The sequence below is a fragment of the Mytilus californianus genome, unplaced genomic scaffold (assembly GCF_021869535.1).
Source record: "Mytilus californianus isolate M0D057914Y unplaced genomic scaffold, xbMytCali1.0.p SCAF_7, whole genome shotgun sequence".
Classification (NCBI taxonomy): domain Eukaryota; kingdom Metazoa; phylum Mollusca; class Bivalvia; order Mytilida; family Mytilidae; genus Mytilus; species Mytilus californianus.
The window spans coordinates 70,210,808-70,228,137 of NW_026262723.1; the positions used below are offsets into that span (position 1 = coordinate 70,210,808).

At 31.5% G+C, this 17,330-nt stretch overlaps 1 protein-coding gene across 9 annotated transcripts in view; it reads right to left on the reverse strand.

Annotated features, from left to right (window-relative positions):
- The window catches only part of LOC127710120 (prominin-1-A-like), a 70,172-nt gene extending 55,424 nt beyond the window's left edge, over positions 1-14,748 (reverse strand). For 5 of the 9 annotated variants that reach the window (XR_007985997.1, XR_007985998.1, XM_052215866.1 and 2 more), the window contains exons 1-2: positions 14,483-14,748; positions 534-601 (exon numbers count right to left, since the gene is read on the reverse strand). Coding sequence is in view for 3 of the 9 variants with exons in the window: in XM_052215866.1 (XP_052071826.1) it covers positions 534-601; positions 14,483-14,693 (279 nt within the window). In the remaining 6 variants the exon portion in view is untranslated. Of the gene's footprint in view, positions 1-373; positions 378-411; positions 416-449; positions 454-495; positions 500-533; positions 602-14,482 lie in introns of those variants that run through there. The other 4 variants (XM_052215870.1, XM_052215869.1, XM_052215868.1 and 1 more) reach the window with 4 other exon arrangements.
- Positions 14,749-17,330: the final 2,582 nt, after the last annotated feature.

Sequence of the window (17,330 nt, forward strand, 5' to 3'; positions counted from 1 at the left end):
TTGATATTCTTGCTGATAGAGTCAATATCAAAAACAAAAATGTCATTATTCTATAAAGATCCCCCAACAGCAGTTTTGTTGCCCAAATTCTTAAATGACGTGCAATTTCGTGGTGATAATAAACATGATGAAGAAGCCCCTGAAGCTCTTAGCATTTAAAAGATACAAAAACTGGCGAGTCAATTAGCAAATCAGTCATTTGGATAAGGAAACGATAGCATCAAACTTTTCTTTACAAAAGAGGGTACAATCAAACCCGTCACATTCCCTCTTAAATGATGGAATATGTTCACTAATGATTGATTTCAGAAGCTTAAAGTAAATAACAAACTTACATCTCTTCAGAGAAGCTTAAAGTAAATAACAAACTTACATCTCTCCATAGAAGCTTAAAGTAAATAACAAACTTACATCTCTCCATAGAAGCTTAAAGTAAATAACAAACTTACATCTCTCCATAGAACTTTAGAAGCTTAAAGTAAATAACAAACTTACATCTCTCCATAGAAGCTTAAAGTAAATAACAAACTTACATCTCTCCATCTACTAGAAAGTTCACCAAACTTTTGATCTGTTATTATTTTTTGAACATCAGTAAATGCTGAAAATATAAAAAGAATAGATAACTAACTACTCTCCACATCAACCAGCATAGTGTCTTAAAATAGAACATATATATGGCAAATCAACTTGTTTTCATATTCTTATTACATAAAATATGATATGTCTAGCTTTTCATTATTTTGAAAGTAAACTGCAAATATTGAAATTAAAATGGCAATATTTAAACATATAAATTATGCAAAACATTCATAGTCAATGAACCATGACTGAAGGTGCAGGGCCTATTACCTGCATGGAAATGAGAATTGCCTATGCTTATATACCTGCATACCAAATACCATTGACTTATCATAAGTGGTTCCTTTTTAACTAACCTTAACACAAACTTTAACTTGTAAAATATACAAAAGTTTTAAAGTCAATGAACAATGATGATAGGGTGGGGGCCATATAATCTCCATGTAAATGAGACTTGCAAATGCTTATAAAACTGCATACCAACTATCACTGACTTACTATCAGTGGTTTAACTTAAACTGATCTAATCACAAAATTTAACATGTTAACTATGCAAAATATTCAGTCAATAGACCATGCTTGACCGAGGGGGAGCAGCAAAATAATCTCCATGGAAATGAGACATGCCAATGCTAATACGACTGCATACCAAATACCATTGAGCTACCACTAATGGTTCCCCTAAAACTGACCTAATATCAAACTAATACATGTAAACTAAGGAAGAGTATCAAAGTCAATAGACCATGACTGATGGGGAGGGCCAATTAATCTCCATGGAAATCAGATGTGCCAATGCTAATACAACTGCATACCAAATATCATTGACCTTCCACTAATATAATGGTTCCACTAAAACTGGCCTAATCACAAACTAATTAATACATGTAAACTAAACAAAAGTTTCAGAGGCAACAGGGTATACATAATACCAGTTATGCACAGCAAACAAAAATTATACCATCAAGGAAATGCATGTCAGATATTTCCAAGTTTTATACTGAGGTACCACATGGATGCTTAAAAGGTGACCAATTATGGAGTAAATGGCTAATAAAACAATAAAAATCTAAAAAAAAATCTGTATCAGAACAATAAAAAAACCATCATTCAGATTTAATAAACTTCATCAGTTTTGTAATAACAAATTAAATTAAATAATTTAATATTTCCGATATGAATTTGAAACAAATACCAATAATAAACTTATTATTTCATGTAACAATACTATTTGTACTACGGTATATAATGTCAGTAATTAAAGCATGCAGTGCTTGAATTTTGCCACCAGGAAAAAGATCATTTATTTTTTTTTTGACAATTTCTGAGTTTTTAAATCTACTTCCTCTTTATACATTCAAATTTTGCAAATTTCCATGTATTCCTATTACACTACAAATAAATAAATTCTATGTGCAGGATATTGCCACTATAGTCATTGACCCAAAAATATATTAACAAAAAAATGATACTTCATTTTATGATGCATTACCGGTACATAAATATTGAAAAAAAACTTTTAAAAATTCACATTATAGACTATAGTGTATGTTTAAAAGTAATGTTTCTGCAAAAAGTGTACAGATATGAGGGTCTCAATGGGGTTTACACAATAGAGAATAATGGGTCAAACATATGGAAAAAGGACCAAAAAATAAGGAATAGAGAAAAATAGGACAAAAAAATGAATAGAGAATAAATGGATGCTTAAATATAAAGAATAGAGAACAGTGGGCAAAAAAATATAAAGAATACAGAAAAATGACCTGAAAAAATTAAGGAATACAGAAATAAAGTAAAGATATAAACCACCTTAGATGATACATTTTAACATGTTACAACAAAAACACAATCTCTAATGTTATTTGTTCTAATTTAACATCAATCATGTTGTTACACTCTATTCCCTACATCAATCAGAACACATAAAGGTGTTAGGGTCTACATCTTCTTGTCAAATATAACATCCTCAGTAAATAGGTGCTGCGAATGATTTACGCTGAAAATTCTTTACATAAAAAAAAATGAGCCTGTAATACTTGAATGAAACACAAACTAAAAATAAGGAGATGCATGTGTTATAGGGGATTGCTAATGAGACAACTACCCACCAGAGTTCAAATGAAGTGGATGCATGTAAGCAACTTTGTTTTTACATCTCATTTCGCAAACGCCTAAAATTAACTGAATCTTTTCACAATACCGAAAAAAATTATGGTCAGTTATCAAGTTTCATAAAGCAAGGGCTGTAACTGTTAAAAGTAACTTGCTCGAAATACCAAAAGTTATCTTTAAATCATCCTTATGTAAGAACACAGGGAAATTTCTCTCACATAAATTTCACATGAATTTAGATTCATGTGAATCTCACATGAAGTTCAACTCAAACAATTTAAGCTTATATGTAAATCTCACATGAAATTTCATGTGAGATTCATATCAATTCAGGTGGAAATTTTCACGTGAGTTTCAAGTATAAGCTCATTTGCATAATGATTTGGTTGCCAAATTTAAAATCACTTTGCGAAAAAGATAACAGGACATAAGTGCCCTCTTTCCTAAGATTCAATATAGATTACTCCATATTCTGAATTATGTTTTATTTTGTTTTCATCAATTTCAAATTCAACATTTATGGAGACAGTCTGGACTATAAACACTTTTGTTTAAGATTTAAATGAAGTGTCTGAAAACCACTTCACATAATTGAAATAGTTTATCAGTTGCAATGCAGTCCCATAAATCGGATGTCCATTTCAGATTATCTGTTGCAAACAATCAACAACAATCAGACTCAATGAATTGCAAGTGCAGAGTAAGAAATGGCATCGCCAGATTGGTGTATGGGAACCAATAAAATGGTTGTCAGTTGCAAACCCTTAAAATTGTTTATGCAGCCTCATACAAATAACACTAAACAATCACTGTGTCGGTTCACAAAGAACACAGATGAAACATTTTATCAATATAAAATAAGCAAATGTGAAATTATTGCCTATGAGACAACTACCCAACAGAGTCCATATGAAGAGAATTTAGGCAATTATAAGTCAATGCACTGCATCAGTTCACATATAAATGAAAAATTTACCAATAAAAAAATAAGATGTGGCATGATTGCCAATGAGACAATTATCCACCACTCTGAGAGTCCAAATGACATAGGTTTAAGCAACTATAGATACTTCAAGACTGAGCAGAACCTATATATTATAGTAAGCTACATGAATAAAGAATCATAAAGACCCAGATAGGACAAAATGTAACACAAGAAAACAAGAAAAAATGTAAAACAATTTAACAAGAAAAAATGTAAAACAATTAAACAAGAATTTACTTGCTGTACACATACATAATGTATTCCTGCAATCCCGAGTTTGTTAGGTGGTTATAAGAATACTCTGTACTTATAACACATAAGAATAGGATATCTCTCAAGGAGATCAAGAAGATAGAAGTGTTTTCCTCTTACTGCTCTATAAGAGTACTTCAATTCTTAACTGATAAAAAAAATAGTGCAGAATGTTATGCACTCTCTGTAGAATACCACCCCTTTAAGAACTTAAAAATAATTTCTAGATTCTATATTTTTTGAAATTCGGTTGGTCGTGAGGGACATAAGACATTGAAATATACATATAAATGTTAGTATACTATTCCTAGGTGGGCCTAGTGTTTTTTTAATCTTCGAGGAAAATATAAATTATATATAATTTAAAAACTTTTAAGTTTGTGAGCGCATGCATGCATATTCCTAATTGAACATCATAAATTCAGAAGAAAAAAAGATTATTACTTATAATTACCTAAGATTTTTTATAATATTATAAATGGTTTTAAAAATATTGTATTTGAACTGTTAAATCATTTTCATGCTTTGAAAGTCTATTTTTTAACAGGTTCCTTTTAATTAATTTATTTTGCTCTCTAAATTTAAATAAATGCACTATTAAATGGCATTTAAACCAAACCATTAAAAGCATTTGTTTGCCAGCAATTGTCAAATATTTAAACAGTATACTGCTGTATAACAAATCATTTTGAAGAAAAAACTTATAAGAAAGCAAACTTCTAAATTGTACACCCTATCTACCCTTTAGAATGAACATGATGTTTTTTAATGTGTTTTATCACTAGACTTGGTGTTACAATCCAAATATATAAGCAAAAAACATATGTATTCAACATATATATAAGATATATGATAAAAACAAGATTGTAAATCACCAGGATGTTAGATTTGTGTGTTGTTACTGTAAGATGTGAATACATCACACTGGGGGTCATGTTCAGTTGACTTTAGATGAATTTGGCTATTTATTTTATGTATTTTTGACATATAGCTCTTCAAACGTTTCGGTACTTATACATCCTCGGATTTCAAATGTTTGGCTTTGAGTGTTCCTGATGAAGGTAAATCCAGAAAAGCGCTTCGGACGCATGAAATTATTAAACGTGTTGTTTTCAATTTTTTTATAGACTGCAATAACATATTAGTGTTGCCTTGATTTCTATTAACTGTTACCCTTGATCCTTATATTCTGGACATTTCTAGACATGGTCCAATTTCTTTTATCATCTTCTCATCGTATCAAATATCAACTTTCTACCATAACTATTTTTTCAACATATAATAAAAAAACGTCTGAAAAAATGACAAACATTTCCTCAAACGATTCCATAACAGGATGTGCATAACTTCAACATAAACTTTGCAATCTTCTGTGAAGTTTCAGGGATCTGGGTTGAAAACTGTAGGAGTTAAAGTTGCTAATGCAAATTAGGTACCAACTTCTCTGCCTGCCTGACATCACCATACTATAAGCCCATTTTGGACATCTTCCAACTCTGGCCATAAAGGATTGTCATTGGTGAATGTTTTAAGAGACAGGACCACACAATTGTATGCAAAAAATATCAATTATGAATGAAACCTTACAAATTGGAAATGGACACTATATAAAAACTTATACAATGTGTTGGCCACCAGGGAAAAGGTAAAACTTATAAGCTATGTCTTGTTTCAGATATTTGCAGGGTTTCTCGCTAAGGATTTTTGAAGGCAAGTTCAGGGACTTATCATTTTTTGGCTATGGTAAGTCCAACAGTAAGATGAACAAATTCTATCGCTATAATGTTGATGCATCTTAATTCTTTGGACTCACCAGTTTTGAAAATTATGAGTCCAGACAGATTTTCACAAGTCCATGTCAGGCTTCATGGATTCACCTTAGTGAGAAGCCTGCATTTGTTGCAAGGGAGACAATTACATAAATTTCTTAATCTTTTAGTTATAATCATGCTGTCTTTTAGTCCAGCAAATGTCTCCCAAACTAGCTGCCAGTTTAAATATGTACAAGATCATAAAAAATAAATAACCTATAAGAAATAAAATCCCTAATAAGGCAACTCTACACATGGTAGTAAAAAATACTCTTAATTATATCCAACTTTTTTGTCATCTTTCAAATAATAGTCTTCTTAAAAGGACACTGACATCACATTTAAATGCTTTACTAGATATTAAAGTACATGTACAGTGACCACATGATGAGTTATTGAATGGACTAGGTGAAAATTATGACCTTTATCAGACATCCTGGTTGTATCATTTCATCATACTTAAAACATGACTAAGTTTCACTTTTACTAGTATTTACATCATATATAAATGTGATTTGATTTTATAAATTTTAGTCCATTGCAATATAGTTTCAAATATAAAAGATCTTTCATTCTGAAATTATTACTTCCTTCATATGACTGTCTTGATGATCCTGTGGTAGAGTGTTGATCTTGGGTATGAACCCTGTAGGTTGCAGTCTTGTAATTGACTGCTCCATATATAGGCTTACATGCAAAACAGCTGATCTTTGAAATTTTTATATAATAAAATGCTACATAGAAAAAAATTTTCATGTACATATCATGTATGTAGTAATGTGAAATTGCGATTTAATCGAGAAAAAAAAAGTGCCTCATACCACGAAGAATAACAAGTTATGAAACACTGAAGTCATGCATAACTAAGTTTTTCTACTTTCTATTTGCTGTTTTTACTAGGCCGCAAAAAAAATGCAATTTTTTTTTAAATCTAAATTTATGTTTCAATTCAGTATAAACTTTTAATCAAACAGAAAAAATTGAGTCCAGAAAAGAATTCAGAAAAAATGGACTATTTTATTTCCCTCCATGTTTTGACATGCACTGTAAACTGTATTGTAATACAAGACTGGTACCTGTAGGCCAGGTCGAAAACTAATTTTGTAAAATTTATATTTGCTGCTCCTCTGCACACACCATTAACAGGGTTTCCCCAAGGGCCTAATAAAAGACCATGGGGATATCTTATTCTTAATAGATTTGATTTGATAATACCAGGGATAAGAAGACTGCATTAAGAAGGACTCAGTCTGAGTTAACCCAACACATCTTGCTAACTGTTACCTTGAGGGCTAACTCATTTAAGTCTAAGCAATTCAGGAACTATGTCTAATGTGTGAACATGGTTGGGAGATCAATATCTGACATTTCAAAAATTTATCTAATCAAACTATTCTTTTATACATTAATAAACACAAACAATACAAACATTTAAAAGCATTTGAGTGCAGTCTTTGAAATATTTGAAAATTTAACAGTCAAGGGTTAAAAGTGTCACACAATTGAAGATATGAATAAGGAACTGTTGAATAAACATTTTTGAAAAACCAATTTAACAGAAATTAAATTCTCACCTATTTTAAAAAAGTGATAATTGACTAAAATTTTACTGAACTTTTATAACACACCTCTTGGCCAACTAGGTCAATAACCTCTGTCGGCAAAAGAATTACTAAAATACTCTTTTGTGTGAATATCTTTTTGGGTGAGGGTTGTGCTCTCTTTTCTAACCATGTATGAGAAAATATGTAATGGGTTCTGTGGAACCCTATGTCTCGCCTGCAATTGCTGCTGTCAGTGTAAAAGTGTAATGTTGACTTAAAAAGTGAGCTCATTTATCAGATAAAAACAGAATTTTTAAAAAATTCAAACTTTTTCTTTACATGCTACTTCATAGTCTTGAATATTAGCTTTGACAGTCTAAGTTTCATAAAAATTCATGAAGGTTTACAAATTTATCATGCAAAAAAGTTTAATCCAAGACTGTCTGTAAATGTTAACTGTAAAAAACTTAGTCCATCTATCAGAAAAATATTGAAAATGAAAAAAATATTTTCAAAAGTTTCCTTCAGACATTATCTCTTAATCATAAAAAAGCTTCTGCCAAAGTTTCATAAAATTCTATGAAGGTTTGATAAAGTAATTGATGTGTAACATTTTTTTTAACTTTCACCCCAGACTGTATCTATTTGTTAAATGTAAAAAATCTTAGTCCATTTATCAATAAAATACGGAAAAATGAAAATAAATATTTAAAAAATTTTGCTCTGAATGCTGTTTTTTGGCCATAAACAAGTTTCTGTCCAAATTTCCTAAAATTATTGATGTCTAAAACTTTAACTACAGACAGAACCTAAACATCCTAAATGTTGAAGCCACCACCAACAGAATCTAGGATCGCTTTGTCTAGCTTTCACAACATTAATGTTGCAGGCTCGACCTGCAATAGTAACGGGTTTCTTAAAATACATAGCTATATGATTCAATATTGATAGAACTATAAATCAGAGCTAGGTAAAGTATGTCTCATATCAGAGACAGTTTGAACAAGTTTGATTTTTGGCCAATTTGGCCTAAATGTACCTTTTCCTTTGATAATATACTACAATTTAACCAATAATAGGAAACCAAGAACTGGTGAAATATTGTCACGAATTAAAAAAAGAAGTATTTGTAAACATTTGGTTCAGGGAAAGTTAAAAATCAAAGAAAAGAAATTCTTATACACAATGTGTGAGTTTATACTTGGACAAATATATTGATCCCAGGGTTTATATTAACAGATGATTTGGCCAAATTTGTATTCCGACATATGGTCATCCTGCAGGTGAAAGTTCAATAGTCTTCACCTAGTACAGATAATTAGATTTGTGTATTGCCTGTCATGTCTCAATCAAGATGATCAAGAAATCTTATTAGAACCTATAAAGAATTATAGAATCTCTAATTGATTTTCTGTAAATCAATAAGATGTTCCCAGGTAAAAACCAAGACAGGTAGAAAAGGTGTGTGGTAACGGTCATGTATATCATTGATAAGTCAATTATCACTTAATAGGTGTATAATGTCTTGTTCTATCATAAATTAATTAACACTTGATTTGTAATCAATTTTGTTCCATGTAAATTATGAATGGAAAAACATTTGAATGAATTGTTTTATTAACATAAACAAGTATACAGTACATAGCTGCAGAGAAAATAACAGTCCACATATAATACATATTTGTTTTTTTTTTTTATTAAAAATGGTATTATTACAATGAAATTCAAAGCTATAACATAAATAAATTAAAACATTTAAAAATTGTATATGTAATATGAGGGGCCCAAATTTTGTATAAGTGATTGATTGATGGTTGGTTGCTTAACCTCCAGTGGCAAATATTTCATGCATGTTCAGGAAAAGAACATATCAACAATACATACAATAAGTAGATCCTGCAATAGGAGCCGTCCGAGAGGAAGGGTGGGATATTTGGACTGCCACTAGAAAAAGAGAGTATATTGAATAAGGACAAAAATTTTGCCTTGCAACAGGTCACCTATGGACCACTCAAAGAGTTGTTGCAAGGGTTCGTAACGTGCAAAGAGTGTGGCATTCTCTTTACACTAGACATCAGATTTAACGTCCCCATTCTGACCGGACGTGGCTCCATAGTTATACATCCTACACAATTAAACAAATGCCCAACTTTGGCAAGGGTTTTACTGCTGGTCAGAAGAAGACCAAGAGTGACCATATTTCTATTCCCCAGTTACCCTTGGAGGTTTGTATAAGTGACCAAGGCTTTTAAAAAGCAGTACTACATGTACTAGAAGACAGTTCAAAATTAAGGGCTTTACTATAATCAATGTTTGAAAACTTCCTTTATTTTACTAATACCCAATGACTAAATTTATTACTCAAAATCCTCCATTTTCCAATTAGTGTGCATACTGCATTAGTTACTTGGCGATTTTTAATCTATGACTCAACTAAAACATACCCAAACAACTCTATTTACCATGTTTACCAAATTTACATTTGATAGAAAACTAACTCCAACTTCATTTATTCAATTCATCTACAAATGTACACATAATAAATATGTACATCAAGGCTATCTGAATTACTTTGATTTCACCTGATGAGTGTGTATTTTAAATTTATTGTTATTCACTCACTAAAGAAATGTTAAAATCCTGAACTTTAAAGTATCAATTATCCCAATATTGAAGAATGACATCTGAAGCCTTTTCAACCACAACATGTAAATCAAAATTTTAGACTTGTCATTTCAGAAGTTTTAAAATTTTGTATTTTATATTTTTAATTCATTATTATTCACTCGGTAAAGAAATGTTAAAATCCTGAACTTTATAGTATCTCTTATGGCAATGTTGAAGAATGACACCTGAAGACTTTTTCAACCACAACATGTAAATCAAAACCTGAGAATTGTCATTTCAGAAGTTTTATAATTTTGTACAAATTCCATCAATGTAATTCAAGATTGATCAATTTGTTAAAAGACTGTATTTATTAAGTATGTATTTGTACAAACAAACTTAACTGAAGTCTCCAATATCTAAATACATGGTGTACTAGCAAAGCACCATGTATGAGATTCCATATATATATAACAAGAATGTGTCCATAGTACACGGATGCCCCACTCATACTATCGTTTTCTATGTTCAGTGGACCGTGAAATTGGGGTCAAAACTCTAATTTGGCATTAAAATTAGAAAGATCATATCATAGGGAACATGTGTACTAAGTTTCAAGTTGATTGGACTTCAAATTCATCAAAAACTACCTTGACCAAAAACTTTAACCTGTCAGAAGCCATCCAAAAACTTTAACCTGTAGCGGGACAAACGGACGGACGAACAGATGCACAGACCGAAAAACATAATGCCCCTAGGTGGAGCATAAAAATAAGAAGATGTGGTATAATTGATAATGAGACAACTCTCCACCAGAGACCAAATGACATAAAAGTTAACAGCTATAGCCTATAGGTCACAACATAGTCTTCAACAATGAGCAAAACCCATACCGCATAGCATATGTACATGTACATTTACTTTTTCCCTCTTTACTTTACATGGTTTGAAATTTTTCATTGTGTATTGAGATATGAACATGATGAATTTTCATTTCTTAAAATAAAAATTCAAAATTTCATTTCAAATCACAAAAAATAGAGGCAGGAAATACCAAGGGAACAATTGCAAGTAAAAACTGTAAGTCAAAGAAAAACAGAAAATACCATTACCAAAAAAATCAAAGTCTACAAAACACTAGGAGTACACAGAAAACTAAATTAGCAATACCCATCAAAAACCCAGGGTAATCTTTGATGCTCTCAGCAGATAATGTTCTACAAAGGTCAACCATTGTATTGCTCACAGATAAGGGTTAAAAATGCCAAGCCAATATATAAGGGAGTATTAAACTAAGTGTTCCAAGTTCAACTTCCAACAGAAAGTCTTTCTTTTTGGCAATGTCTTACCCTGAGAAAACTATACAAGAAGTATACATTTACACTTCAGTTCAACTTGTTAGTAAATGTTTGAAAAAAAATTTAAGATGTATATATGTTTTTAATATCCAGATAAAAAACATATTTAATTTGGTACATAATTCACACAGTACGTTCCATATCATCCACAATCAAATTATCAAAAGATGAATATCTATCAATCAAACCTATTCCAATTATCTACTTTTGTAAATATAACTTATCAGCTAGGCAAACAAATCTCAATGCCAAGCATCTGAAGTACTTCCTACTACCATGATTGACTTACTGGGTATACAAGTTTTAACAAGAGCAAATATTACTGTGCACTGCATTGATACATGTACAAATTGTTTCATCAAATCTGAACCAAATATCAGACCTTTGTACATGTACATTTATGCACATTCATACTTTGTCTGTAGTCAAGAGGCTGTTAGTCAGAAGTCTTAACAACCAAAAACCAGTCTTCCTAAAAGGCCTGCTACTTAGAGATAATGGGGGTCAAATAGAAGAGTGCTGTTTCTGAGTTTAGAGAGATGTCCATTTCTCGCTGTATTGAACACACATTGGTGGCCTTGGGCTGTTCTGCTCTTAGGTTGGGTTTTTGTCTCTTTGACATATTCCCCGCTTCTATTCTACTTCCTAATTTTAGACATTTAAATTTTTCTGCAACATGTGCAAAAAGTGAAAATATCAGAGAAAACTTTTTCAGGAAATGCAGGTTACTCTAGTGACTTTTTAAAGTATGTTGGCAAACTTTGACAATCATTTCTTGTGCATTCCAAAAAATGGGTTCTCGCTGTACGAGGTCATCAGACATGGTTAACTTTTTTTGGAGTTATAATAACTATAGAGAGGCAAGGAAGTTTAATGCCATCATTGAATTATTCATATGTAAAAAACTGGGAGTATGCAAACCACAAATTGATCCAACATCAAAAAGAAATACCCAAACGGTCTGGAATTTATAAATCAGTTAAGAATTTAAACGAACATTTTGTAAACCTAAAAAGAGAATCATAAATCATTTTAATCAAAAAGTTATCAAATTTACCCCAAAAAATTAAACTACCCTTAGTCATGTTAGTGAAATGTCCAAGTTAAAAAGGTTAATCTCTCTGAACTCTTTAATCAAACAAACATAACAAAAAAGTAAAAGACGGTAGCTATACATGTACATGATTTTGTGTATTTCAAGTCCTTTTAAACTAAGTGGTTGTACATGAATTTTGTATTTTATTACTGCTATGACAATACCAACAAAAACTGTGTACATTTACTGATTTTTTTGTGACATTGACATAAATTTACAAATATAATAAAGGAGGCATGTGGTTAACACTGCATCTAAATGACAAAAATGGGCCATTATTTTCAGTACAAAAAAACTCTTTTATAATGGAGGATTATTTAACTAATTGTTTTTGTACTTCATTACGTACATTTTTTGTATCACCATATGTCATTTATTTTATTTTACTAAATGGACAAATAGGCTTATCACAAATAGGTGTACATGTACCTAAAAATTAGCCCTCAAATAAGTGTTTGACTATGTTTTAAGAAAAATTGTTTTATATGAATTAATAGGTGAATTTCCAATAGGTGAAAGGCAAGGCTAGTATGATTTCGTGACATTAATGTCCATGTACCTTGTAGATAAATATTTCCTTTGTACATGTTGTGGTAATTTTAAACTACTGTATGTGACTAATGTCATTCAATTGGATCTACAAAAAGTAACATGCAAGTGATTGTGCAAAAGTAAGATTGAATATATACCACATATGTCTGTGTACATGCAAAAATATACAAGAGGGGACAGAAATGCATGTGATATACATGTACATGAGAAGACGAGAACAGATATTTCTGCATAAAAAATTATAGGTGCACACAAATAAGTACATTTTAAGTTTGTCTTTAGTTTTTAGTTTGCACCTGTCCTAAGTCAGGAATCTGATGTTCAGTAGTTGTCATTTGTTGATGTGGTTCATAAGTGTTTCTCGTTTTATATATAATATATATAGATTAGACCGTTGGTTTTCCCGTTTGAATGGTTTTACACTAGTAATTTTTGGGGCCCTTTATAGCTTGCTGTTCGGTGTGAGCCAAGGCTCCGTGTTGAAGACCGTACTTTGACCTATAATGGTTTACTTTTATAAATTTTGACTTGGATGGAGAGTTGTCTCATTGGCACTCATACCACATCTTCTTATATCTACTTATGTTTAGTTGTGTAAAGATTGGGCCCAATATTACCTTTTAAATTTAATGCTACAATCTCTATTGTGCTTTTTTGGGTTCAGTTGTTAAATAAGCTTGAATTATTTACCAGGTTGGGAACAACCTGCCAAATGGGTAACTATTCCACAAGTCATGCAAGTGAGTAACAAATCCCTCAATTGAGAAAAACTTTGAAAGTGCTAAAAAATTAAAAAATTTCAGCTAAGTAGTATTTCTAAATAAAATGGCAGTTAATACACTTGTATATCCTTAAAATTTTTCAATTTTTTCAAGTTTTCATAGAAGTGAAGCTTTTCAGTAAATCAGCTTATGACTATTCATATTCTGGAAAACATATTGTATTTTTCCTGAATGTGTGCCATTCCAATTCTAGTTATTAGCCTAGAAAATCATCTATCATTTGGGGGATAGTTACTTATTTGGGAACCATATTCCTTATAGCTAGTCCTATAGTTTATACCTTCGCATTATCTTTTCATTATTAAACGTTTTTAAGCTGATATTTTCTTTTTATTTAAGGCGTCAGCTTGATATTAAAAACAGAAAATCGTAAATAGCAAAATAAAAATAAAATACTAAAAATAAAAAACAAAAATGTAAATATTGCCACCCGATGTTCTATGTCATGTATGTTATAGGACTACAACATGTACATATAATTTCCCAACCTCTTTATTGACAACTGAAAAATATTCTCTGTCCTTTGAACACATAGTTAAGAAAGACAATGTAGATGATATAATAATGTATAGCAACCTTCAATAGCAATCATGCTACTCTTTTACTGTAGAGACAACATCTGGGCTACAAAAATATGTCTTGTCAACTTCAAAACTCTTCTTTTCAACAGTCATTTCTAATATTTTTAAATTTTGGGTAATTAGTTGGATTTTTCTGAAAAATCAATCGAAGCAACATGTTGTCCTCGGGCTATTGTCACTTATGTTATATACATCATTATTCTGAACGAATACTTACAAATTGGCCCTGAAGTTTTTCCAACGAAATCTTCACTTTGCACTGTTTTTAAAAAACTATGAACAATTTTTACAAGTCCTTTCACACCATTCTCCAAAGATTTTGTTGGATTTTCTGTATCTGAATCTGATGTTATAACTGGTTGATTATCCTGTCCAACAGAAATTACTATAAAATTTAAAACTAACAAAAAAATTATCTTTGTTTTCATTGTACTTTCGCTGTTCAACACTGTTGCAGGTGATTGTCTGGATTGTACTTCCGGGGTTATTGTGTAGTACGTCACAACGCACCGCCCTTTTTTTTATAACGTGTGGATTTCATTCATTCATGAAACGGTGACAAATAATTGCAATAATATATCCTTTGTAATCAATACATGACACGTTTTAAGTATGTTGTTTACAAATATTTAGACAGTTTTGAAGGGTGTAAAAAGTGTTTAAATGCCTTAAAATTTTCTGAGTTTCGAAAACTAAAATAAACCACAAAATAACAAGGAACATATCCCTAAAAGTATAAAAGCAAAACTTTAATAACACATAAGAATGACTTAATATTACGTCCGAGTATAACTGTCCTCAAGTCTAATTGTGGTCTGTTTTATACGAAAGGACCCTTAGCCTTTTACTTCTTTGAGGGTGATATTAAATTCTGCATTCGTTAATTTTATACAGTGAATCAAATACCAAAACGTGACAAATTCACACCCTCTGTCTCTGACAATTCATTCCTAGCTTATACTTTTATTCTCAAATGCCCCCTAAAAAACCCTGGTCAAATATCCTCCTTTCAGTGGGGAGAAAAAACTTTCTCAATATTATTAAAATGTAAATTAATTACCGGTCTTTTATCTTGATAACTGTCTAACTAGCTAACTGACTAATTTTATTCAGTATGAAATTTTTTCTGAATTTTTTGTTATGATAAGGCAGATACATATATATCTCTGGATAAGGTATATGATTTTTTTTCAGAGACAAGCTATACTGTGTATAATCATGGAAGTATACTTCCATGGTATAATATACCTAAATTTGTTGAAAGGGACACTGACATGTTCACTTCAGTTTCGAGTTTTTATAACTGCATGGGACCATTTATTAGTCCCAGGTTACTAGTATATCATGCATGAAAAAAGAGACAAGATACCAAAATAGAGAATCAAGACTCGTGCAGAAGTCGAAGAGAGACCGACAAAAATAGTTTATAAAACACTACATAAAAAAGTTATCACTGAACAACTTGAACACCGCCAAAAACGGGGATAGATCTCTGGTGCTTCGGGGTAAGCAGATCCTGCCCCACACGAGGCACCAGTCGTGTTAAGTGCAAATTCGGTGATGTCACAATCGAAAAAAAGAAGAGGCGAGTGTCGCTGCGACAATTAGAACATGTGCCGGAGTGGTCATCTGTGACACATATTCCATAACAACCAATAAACTAACTCACTCGACGTACAACTTCGAAGAAAGGTATGACTTCCAAGTTTACAACTACAGGAAACCTTGGTGCAAAAGCTTCCTTGTAAACAGCAAACCACTATCAAGGATATCATAATATGAAACTCAAGCTCTGAAATATCGTATCAGCTAGATGCATCTTTCATACTCAGGCTCAGCTGAAATATTGCTACATACAAAATGAACAGTTCACAATTGGAAAACTGAAATCATCTCTTTTCTTGTAAAGTCTTGTTCTCAACCGACACTCTTTGTCAATTTTTATATGTAAGTCAAGATATGAGGCAGACTTAACTGTATCAAGGGTATCCTTCCTTTGAAGTTTGATGGGATATATGACTTTGACTTATTCAGTTAATGAGGGGATATCATCCTTATAGCGGAACGTGAAGTTAAAGAAAAACGCTAGCTTCTTTTCATTTTTCCTGAGAAGCTCGTAAAGTCTGCCTCATATAAATAAAGGAACAAACCAACAAGTAGAGAGCACAGTTGGTTCCCGTTTAAAAATACAGAGTGTCTGTTGAAAAAAACATATTGAAACCGCTATAAATAGATGAAAATTGAGGTGGGTATCAACTGTTAGTGCATGCAGTTCTTTTTGTCTCGGCTTAGACAAGAGATCTCATTTTAGGCATATGTGGCAATTTCAGACTTTTTAAATTCACCCCAAAGTATTTCCTTTCTTTAGAATAACACATGTACATGTAATTGGATATATACAGTTTTATAGATGGACTTTATCCAGAACGTGGTAAATCCGGCTATTGGTACTTTACGGAACGGAACAGAATGTCATTTAAGGTATCCATAGCTATCAAAATTTCGAAAAATCTTTAAATCAAAACAAACTTTAAATTTCCCTGTTTACGGTTTTCAATATACAGATAACACAATTGTAGTTTAGTTTAAACATATTTGTTTTGCTAAATATCAGCAAAATGGATGAGACACAAGTAAATCATACTTATGAAGTCTTATATTACAATTCAAGTATTTATACAATCAGGGGCGTAGCTACCCGGAGGCACGACAGCACGTGCATCCACGTCGTTTTCACAAAAAGAAAAAAAAAAACAGAGAGAGAGACGGAAAAAGTTAACATATAGGAATTGGTCAATCAGACAGAGTGGGAGGGGTTTTAACGTGATGCATCTATTAACTTAATCTTATAAATAAATGCAAGTTAACCCTGGAAATTACGACGAAATTTCAAAAGCACCTTACAGATGTGTTAAATGCAGAAATTATATGTCATATCGAAACAGTTCATAAATGAATATACGTTTGAGTCCTTACAATAATTCTATTGATATGAAACGATTTACAGACACACTGAGTGATATTCTTTGTGGTATGTGAACCCCATCCCTAAAACACACACACAC